This window comes from Oncorhynchus tshawytscha, linkage group LG12 (assembly GCF_018296145.1).
Source record: "Oncorhynchus tshawytscha isolate Ot180627B linkage group LG12, Otsh_v2.0, whole genome shotgun sequence".
In the NCBI taxonomy this organism is placed as follows: domain Eukaryota; kingdom Metazoa; phylum Chordata; class Actinopteri; order Salmoniformes; family Salmonidae; genus Oncorhynchus; species Oncorhynchus tshawytscha.
This window is the reverse complement of record NC_056440.1, coordinates 36,751,589-36,761,759: the sequence shown is the minus strand read 5'-3', so window position 1 is coordinate 36,761,759 and position 10,171 is coordinate 36,751,589. Positions and strand designations below refer to the sequence as shown.

The window sequence follows — 10,171 nt, the reverse complement described above, 5'->3', positions numbered from 1 at the left end:
ATTGTAGATCATCAAGGCACTGTTTTTCCTATGCATACAAAATTATTTGGATATAGAATAGTGAATTGTTTATAAGACAGTTGTGAAAAGTACAAATAAAAACACGTCACATAAAACAGTGTCTGGATCACAGGAGGTTGGTGCAACCTTAATTGGGGGAGGACGGGCTCATAGTAATGGATGGAGCTCCATTACTGGCTCTGTTCCAGCCATTATTATGAGACTTCCTCCCCTCAGCAGCCTCCACTGGTATGCATTGAGCAGTGTAAAATAATGAGTAAAGCATGCCATTGACATTTATTTATCAGCCACCAGAGGTATCTATAGAGTAGGATTTACAGTATGGTGTTCAGTTTCACATCTTAAAACAACAGCATTACAGGGGGTTGTCTCAAAATGACCCGAACAGTCATTCTGATTCCCATGTAAAATAGCCTTTTGAGTTACTAAAAGATCACCCAGAATATTTTTTCGTGATAAAAAAAAGCAAAGTAATTTCTCTCATGTCAAACTAACAGGAAGTCTGAAAAGACAAACTGAATAGGCGGGGAGCTCACCTTGACTGGCGGTTCTTTGAAAAAGACATGAAAGCAGTGAGCATCATAAATGCTGTGAGCAGTGTTGCAGTGACATTATCTCAAGCTAATCTGCTGATACACAAAGCAACTCAAACATTGAAATTGCATGCAACATCCAATCCTGTCATACGCCACATCATGGTTTCACAATTATTTGTTAATCCAATTTACTGTAACAGCATCAGACAAAATGTTTGCTGTATAATTTAGCGAGCTAGCCTAAATGGAATTGTCAGCACTGTTTATCACTAGCTAGCTAGTTCATCTTGGCAATTTTAGTAGAAATTTACTTAACAGGGTGAGGTCTGGGTACTTCTCATGATATATATATATATATATATATCAGACAATGTTCTGTCAGTCAATGTTCATATTACATGACTATCAATGATGTCAAGACGTTTGTATGAATGTTCCGTTTGGCATATATCTTGATGTAATGACATGACAACTGGATCTGAGTTTTGGGCAACCCTTCCCGCGCTTTAGTTACATGCTGGCTGAAGACCTAGCTAGCCAGTTGCTTGCTAACACAAGACACAGATGAAAGCGGAAACCTATATTTGATTGAGATCAATAGGGGAAACCTCAAATTGTAGTTGCTGTCACGCTGCAGTCAAATTATGGCACCAGTAGACTAGCAACCTAGCTATGTAAACCAAAACCAAAATTAGGTGAGAGAATAACCATTGTTGTATTAAAATGAGGCTTTTGTGATATCAAGACAAGTGACCTTTGTAACGTCCCACCTCCCGTATCCAAGTGTTTGGCATGGGGGAGGGGACCAGTTATAATCAAACTTTATCAATGTAGAAGCAACTGTTATTTTTCACACTTTGGTAGTCTTACTTTGATCTGGTTTGGGACCTTTAAATAAATCTCAAATATAATCTTGCTGTTGAAAAGCTGCTTGCTGGTGTAAATCATATACAGAATATCCCATGGCAAATGCTAGATCACATAATATACCACAGTTGATTTCATAGCCAAATGAAGGCAACAGCGCTATGCACAGCTAGCTTGATTTTAAACAACACTATACATCCTACAATCTGACTATAACTATTATACAGCAAACTAAGAATCTTACATAGTCAAATCATCAATCACAGTGTGCCCCTTATAAGATTAATCTGTTGTTTTCAGACAGAGAGAACAAACCATAGCATTATGGGAGCACCCACTAAGCTAGGTGTGTTGGATCCAATATCTAAACATATCAGCAGCACAAGTCAACTTTCAAACATACAATACTAAAATCTCTGTTCTTCACATTTCAAGCATCACACATGCAATTTCAACATATTCAAGGAAAAAAATATATACTGTAAAAAATGTTGTTGTGTTTCACCCCCTTTTTCTCCCAATTTCAATTACGATCTTGTCTCATCGCTGCAACGGGCTCAGGAGAGGCGATGTTTGAGTCATTGCGTCCTCCGAAACATGACCCGCCAAATCACGCACCTTAACATCTGCCCGCTTAACCCAGAAGCCAGCTGCAACAATGTGTCAGAGGAAACACTGTTCAACTGACAACCGAAGTCAGCCTGCAGGTGCCCGGCCCGCCACAAGGAGTTGCTAATGCGTGATGAGCCAAGTAAAGCCGGTTGCGACACAGCCTGGGATCGAACCCGGTCTTTAGTGAAGCCCTCAAGCACTGCGATGCAGTGCCTTAGACTGCTACACCACACGGGAGACCCCTAAACTAATCCTATATGACACAGACTTAACTTTAAAAACTTGGCTCCAGCTATAAAAAAAACAAACATATTACTGTCCTGAAAGTGCTAAAATTGTGTGAAAACAATCAGTAAAAAGGTGCTGCTTAACCAATACTAATTAACTTGAGGGCTGCCTGGCATCATGATCCTCTAGTAGGGAGGTTGATTGTAATGTTCAGTGTACAGTTGCCAGCAGTCAGTCTCTCCTGTTTCATGATGTTTATGTGTTGCTGATACAGCTCTCAACGTAGCTGGGAGGAGCTTCTGTAACAGAGAGGACAGCGGATATCAGTAATCAGACAGAAAGAGACATTACTACACAATACCCACCCAACTACATACTTTCATCAGAAACAACATGAGTCATGGGCATGGCAAACGCTTACGAAGCAAAGGAATAAATGTCTACAGAATGGCAATTAGACTCTTATATTCATATTGAATATTAGCCAAGATTTAAGCCAGCCACAACTGATACAGTGAGATGACAATACAACACCAGAAACACTTAACCCAAATACTTAATATCAAAATGTGTAATAAGATAACTAAGTAAAAACTAAATAGCATTAGCACTGCCAGTCACTACAGGTTATTCAATAGGGGTCAAAGACTGACCATGTGGGAGTGTGGAGGTGCTGTACTCTGGCGGTAGTAGTGGGTAGAGGGTGGGCATGGAGTTGGCCAGATAGTCCATCTCAGCTGGAGGGGCACTGGGGGAAGAAGTAGAGACTCTCATCCTGGGAACAGGTTTTGGGGCTGGGCGGCGGGCAGAGCGAGGGGCAGTAGTAGGATGTCCTTGGTTATGGGAGGATGGCTCAGAGCGGCTGCTGTGTTCTAGCTTGGCAGGCTTGGCAGAGGAGTAAAGAGGATCAGGGGTTTGGGGAGGTGGTCTGGAGAGCTGTGCTGACGTGGTGTCCACTGAGATGTTTCCAATGTGGATGGGCAACAAAAATGACACCACAGGAGATTTCAGAGAGATCTAATGTACCAGGGAGTAAAGGGGAGAAGGTTTCATCAAAACATGCGTGCTAAACTGAGGACCAAAGGGTTTGGCTGTAGAGGAAACGGTATTGTGAAAAGAGAAACGTTGCTTACTTGAATAAAGTATTCCATGTTTATTAGGCCACAGTCAGCCATAGATGACTGGCGCAGAGGAGGTACAATAATCTGCTCCTTCCACTCAGCTTGTTTGTCAGCCTTCACCCCAGTACCTTCCACCTGCACTAAAGTCCTCAAGTCAATGGTAGGCTTCTTCGTCTGGTAAGTCACTTTCTATTGGAGATGAGCACACAAAAATATGGTACAAAATGATGAGACAATAATGACCACATTGCAGCTTTATAACACCATTGAATAAATCACACTTGGTTGTACAACACTCTTCTGTTGTAAATCCATAGCTTTGCTTTATTTCAAGCGCTGTATTCTCAGTACCTGAATGAGACGGGCCACCACAGTCCCCGTGGTTTTCCCAGACCGGTTGTCGATCTCTGTGGTCAGTTTGATGACCTGACCAGGGGTGTAGCCCTTCATGTCACTCTGGGCCTTCAGCACCACCGTTCCGGTCTTCACCCCCAGCAGGTAGGTGAACGTCTTAGTAACGGAAGATGAACTAGGTCCCTGGAAACAGGTGGGAAATATTAGGTTAAGGATTGATTCCCTAATGTCCTGTTGCTAAGACTTGGATATTTCTGATTAAGTGAAAATGTATCAAATCTGCTAGGGAAGAACTCACATGGATGTCAGGCACTTCGTTGAGGTTGAGGAGACTCAGCAGGTAGAAAGGCTTCTCAGTCTTATAGTCCTTAGAGAAGCGAGAAGTGTCGATGAAAGCCCTCACTCTGTACATAATTTTTCCATAGTTCCCTTCAAAGGATGTGGGAATAGAGGCTATATAGGAGGGAAGGAGTAAAGGTATTTATCACATATATATTTTCACAGAGGCAAGAATACAGGCAACAGACTTTCAAATGGCTTCTATCTATTGCAATTGTTTTACAATTAAACATCTTGAAGGTGTGCAGGTTTCAGGTGACAGATTTTAAATCACAACGGACAGTTGATTACGACCGGATAGGTTGGTGTGGGTGTGTGTGGTGTGTGTCATGTACGTTGTTAAGAAAGACCGCTATATCAGAGTGAAAGGGAATCCCTTCTCAGCTGGAAAGGCAGTCTGTCTGTCGGTCTGTCTGATAGACCTTATCGATGAGTAAAGGGCGGAGGGGTTGTGATGTTATCTATAGCATAGAGAGCTATAGCATAGATAAGGGAGAACATGTGATACTGTTTTAAGAGTGATCTATCGCACTCATTTCCTTAGCATGTAAAGGTTTGAAACAAAAAGACAAGTAGGCCATGACAGATTGTTAGCATAAACGACCACCATGTACAGGAGATAGTATGACAACAGGTGGCTTTGCACACCTCAGGGCATCTATGCTCTCAGTCCATACCACACTAGTGAACAAATGGAGAAGAGGAGGCTAATGGGCACGAGGATAAAATCTCAAAAAATGTGTCATAAAAGTTTATTACAGAGTTTAACTATAAGCTAATCAGGAATCATTTTTAAATTACTTATAACCCCTTGATAAAGTATACCTCAATAACGGATCATGGGCACGAGTAAACTACCTTACAATTACTCTCCGGTGTGCTCATTTGTAGCCCCATTTCCATTGAAAACACATGACAATGGTCCCTATGGTAATCCTCATAACCATTGATGTAGAGCCACAGGAAGCGGTACTGTAATTTATTGCTCACATTACTTCTGCTTATTGTGAATGAGCTATGTCAGAACTACAGTAAACTTACATGCCTCGACATGTCTAATTATAAAATGAGGAAAACCCCATATGTTTAAAGGAATGTGGTGCAACAGGCCTACAAAGCTCCATCACTCAGTGGCCTTACCTGGAATGAGAAACTTGAATGGAAAACTGTGATCTCCCTGTTTCAGGGTTCCTGGGACACCAGAAAAAAAGATAAACATCAGATCAGCTGGCTGGAAAACATTCTGTCCATTAACAATTGTTCATCTTCGAGGAATCACATTTCAGGGTAGAAGGGGAACCTCTGAGAATATGGATTAAATGTTTGTTTACCGTTTCCTTCTGACATACATAGGTGATGAAGGAAATATCCATTACAAAACAATGATTTACTGGAAGGTGTATGTTTAAATTAATTTAATGTTTGAAGCTCCAAAAAGGTGAGAAAGAAGCAGGTAAAGTCCCCGTTGACAGTACCTTTATCTGCCACAGAGAGAGTGCTGCTGAAGTACTGCTCTTCCACTGTCCAGGCTGTGTCGTCGATCTTGCTGGTGACACCACAGAAGCCTTGGCAATTCACCTTGATATCTTCAGGGATAATACATAGTACAACACAGTAACATAAGAGAACTTGAGGTCCTCAGACTTCATAACAAAATGGAGATCCAAACAGAAGCAGAGCATGGCAATGTATTCTTGAAAGCCCTTTTAGGATAGTTGACATTATGATTGATTGTTCTTTTTTTTTTGCAAACAAAGCAGCTATTGTGGACACCTACTTTAACACGTCACAGAGAGATATATACACACAACAGAACTAAAAAAGCAAACTCTAATACTGAGGATTCCAAATACAAAGACCAGTAAAAGAAAGACAAACATACATGTAACTGCCAAAATAAAGGAAACACCAAATGAAAGCGTCTTAATAGGGCATTAGGCCACCAGAACAGCTTGAATGAGCCTTGGCATATCTGGTGACAGACACACACACATCCTTTAAAACCCCCTTTGATCCTTTGAGACCCCTCTTTAAAAAGTAATCTCTTCTTCTAGCCATGGTTAAATAAAGGTTAAAAAAAAAATGTTATAAAGAAAATGGTAGCCAAAATAAATGGGCAACTGGACATGACCCTAAGCATGAGATGTTAATCGCTTAATTAACTCTGGAACACCACCTGCGGAAGCACATTGCTTTCAATATACTTTGTAACCCTCATTTACTCAAGTGTTTCCTTTATTTTGGCAGTGACTTGTAGTTTTCCTGGTGTGATGTAATGCAGCACACTTGATCGGTTTGCTTTCCTCAGTGAGTCACATGCCTGGCTGCAAAACACACTGAAGTCACAAGCCCGTGAGCACAGAAATTAAAGGGTACTAAATGGTAGTCCCAGCGGGGATTGGCAACAGCTCTTAGCCAGCAGTGTGCATATTTATGACCCAAATTAATGAATAGCTCAATCAATCATAATTCTGGTTTGAGCCCAGTAAGACAGACAATCCTGGAGGATGATGGCCAAGTAAAAACAAATCTATAAACAAACCCTGTAGAAGTATGAAGTGCAGTACTCTGATTGATATTCAGTTAAATACTCTGCTTACATCACACAATTTTAATTCTAACTTCCCATTATTACTTTTTAAGAACATGAGAGTGGGTCCACTATTACAGACTAACAATCTGCTCTGTAGGGAGTACCAGCTCTTGTGAAAAACTACACTGAACAAAAATATAAAACGCAACTTGTAAAGTGTTGGTCTCCATGTTTTTGAAACTAAAGATCCCCGAAATTTTCCATACGCACAAAAAGCTTATTGCTCTCAAATGTTGTGCACAAATTTGTTTAGATCCCAGTTATTGAGGATTTATGCTTTGCCAGGATATTCCATCCACCTGACAGGTGTGGCATATCAAGAGGCTTATTAAACAGAGCATGACCATTACACACTTTGTGCTGGGGACTACAAAAGCCCACTCTAAAATGTGCAGTTTGGTTACACACACACAATTCCACAGATGTCTCGAGTTAAGGGAGTGTGCAATTGGCATGCTATCTGCAGGAATGTCCACCAGAGCTGTTGCCAGAGAATTGAATGTTCATTTCTCTACCATAAGCCACCTCCGTCATTTTAAAGAATTTGGCAGTACGTCCAACCAGTCTAACAATCACAACTCAACCAGCCTAACAACATGTACATCAGTGTGTTCCAGTTCCCGTCAATATCCAGAAACTTCACACAGTCATTGAAGACGAGTGGGACAACATTCCACAGGCCACAAGCAACAGCCTTGATCAACTCTATACGAGCAAGATGTGTCACGCTGCATGAGGCAAATGGTAGTTACACCAGATACTGACTTGTTTTCTGATCCACGCCCCAGGTATATGTGACCAACAGATGTATATCTGTATTTCCAGTCATGTGAAAGCCATAGATTTGGGCCCAAGATTTCCTTACACGAACTCTGAGTAAAATCTCTGAAATTGTTGTTCAGTGTAATTTGAAGTCCTCACAACTCATGGGTCAGATAGCCAATACTGTAGTAATTTGGGAAGGTTATCAAGTTCATAAGACATCAGTTATCAACAACAGTGCAGCTAGTGACACTGTGCCCAGTATCGAAATGCAATGACAAAAGCTGCCCAACCTGTTTTTTCTGACCTGCAATGTAAACAAACCATGACACAAAACACCTTCAGTGTGTCAAGAGGGCAATTTAGTTTCCATGTTGGCTAAAGTTCAGAGAACATTTAAAAAAATAGAAACCAACAAATGTATTTTCTAACTCCACGCACGGTTTCAAAACATGTTTGATCACCCAGATTACAATGTTGTTGAAAAGATGAGTGAATTTGTGTTTTTGTTCTAGCAACAAGTGATCGGGATGAGGGTGACCACCACCCATTTGAGATCCTTGACATAAGGAACACAGTTCCAGTTCCATTGAACAATTCAATGTTCTATCCTACTACATTTCTGGAATAAAACAACTTGAGTTTATGATTGCCACTTCTAAGCTTGCCTTGCCATTTCATCCTTGGGTTCAAATGTTAATGGGCAAACAAATATTGTTTTTTGTTAGTGTTGTTGTTTTACCTTAAGATATGGTGAGTATTAAAAAAAGGACGGTCAAATTTGTCCTTTCTGACAGCACCTATAAATGAGATTGATCACCTTGTTCCCCCCCAACACATCTTTAGAAAGTGTCTGTTCGAGTGACAGCATAGTAATCACTTCAACATCCTAAGTTTTTACTGTAAATAAAATGCGCGTCACAAATCACACCATTGCGTTCGTTTCAGTGGAACTCGACTTTCTTGTCAGTCCGAGGAGACGAAGGTTTCACGACAGCTGAAAGAACATTACCTTTAAATAGTAGAGCCTGGGCGGTTGTAATTTTCAGCGTGCCTGAAACGGCATCTCCAGGACTATAAACAACTTTATTGTCCTTAAAAGTGATGTCAAATTCTTGCAGTTTTCCCATGTTTCCCATCACGAAAGGCTGCCACCGACGGCTCGGTCTATCACCTGTGCTCTGTGGTGGCGTTTTCTTCCCTTTCCGTTCAGCCTCCCAACGTGACGTCACTAGCATGAAACTAGGTCTCTTATTTAAACGTCTCATTTAAATACTTATTGAAATGTAACGCATCCGTCCGGTAAACAAAATATCATAGTTGTTTTTTTTCAATGTTATTTCCATACATCAAATTGACTCAGTAAAATATTTTACAGGACTGAGACGTGCCTCTAAAATACAAGTTAGGGTGTCTGATATGCCTACTGTATAGATAGTCAACACTTTCCCCCTTCAGTGAGTTTGTGAGATGACAACTCTATGTACATTTGCAAGGGATTTTTAAAATGTATTTTTAAAATGAAAGCAAAAGATCACAGAAACAATAATTATATTACAAAATATAATAATTCTTACACAATGGGGGAAAAAACAACCCAAAAAACGATTTGTTTAACAGTTAAGAGTTGACCCATTAACCCGCATGCAGACAATTATCAATGAGATATGAATATGGAAGTGAGAGAAAGCTGCATGCTGTATATAGAATGAGATACATTCAATGATATTGCTGTTATATTGATAAGCTCACACCATGAAAGTCTGTGACTGCTTTTGGATATTTATGTCAGTTGGGATGGTGGTCAGGGACTGGAGGGTCATGGAGGTTGACACTGTTCTGTCATGTTGAGAAGTAATTGATGTAGAGTGGAAATAGACTAATGCTTAAAACACCTTAGAAGGACAATATATGAAGAGTAATACCTAGGACGGGAATTATCACATTGATGTTTCTCTTTTCCATGTATTCAAAAAAATATCAGAATGTATTTTGCAACACTTCGTAGAGTGATGTGTCAACGGATGATATCACATTTTACCTTTCCTGTGTTGCCACATTCTCTTGCCCTACAATTCACCTCTGCTTTTCAACAATTGTTATATAACAATGGTAAAATTGTCTAACATTATCCAGTTCACAAATCCCCAAAATACTAATATTTGTATTATTTTTTAACAAGTACGTCTGGACTTCAGTGGTGTAAAGTATAATAGTTTTTTGGGGTCTGTACTTTCCTTTACTATTTATATGTTTGATTACTTTGACTTTATTTTCACTACATTTCTAAAGAAAATTATGGACGTTTTACTCCATACATTCTCCCTGACACCCAAAAGTACTCATTATATTTTGAATTCTTAGCAGGACAGGAAAATGGTCCAATTCACACACTCATCAAGAGAACATCCCTGATCATCCCTACTGATGTTTATCTAGAAGACTCACTAAACACAAATTCTTCTTTGAAAATTATGTCTGAGTGTTGGCATGTGCCCTTGGCTATCCGTAAATTGATTTGATTGTGCCGTCTGGTTTGCTTAATATAAAGGAATTTTAAATGATTTATAATTTTACTTTTGATACTTGAATATATTTGAGCAATTACATTTACTTTGATACTTAAGTATGTTTAAATCCAAATACTTTTACTCAAGTATTATTTTACTGGGTTACTGTAAACTTTACTTGAGTCCTTTTCTATTAAGGTATCTTTACTTTTACTCAAGTATGACAAT

The 10,171-nt window shown here is 39.8% G+C and overlaps 1 protein-coding gene across 1 annotated transcript; it reads right to left on the bottom strand.

Annotated features, from left to right (window-relative positions):
* Positions 1-2,135: 2,135 nt before the first annotated feature.
* LOC112263092 (arrestin domain-containing protein 1) lies at positions 2,136-8,634 on the bottom strand. The gene is made up of 8 exons (XM_024439087.2): positions 8,446-8,634; positions 5,554-5,664; positions 5,219-5,269; positions 4,038-4,192; positions 3,737-3,922; positions 3,398-3,574; positions 2,918-3,281; positions 2,136-2,563 (listed from the first exon to the last, which is right to left on the bottom strand). The coding sequence occupies exons 1-8, from the start codon at positions 8,570-8,572 to the stop codon at positions 2,520-2,522; spliced, it is 1,215 nt and encodes a 404-aa protein (XP_024294855.1). The 5' UTR covers positions 8,573-8,634; the 3' UTR covers positions 2,136-2,519.
* Between the last annotated feature and the right edge of the window lie 1,537 nt (positions 8,635-10,171).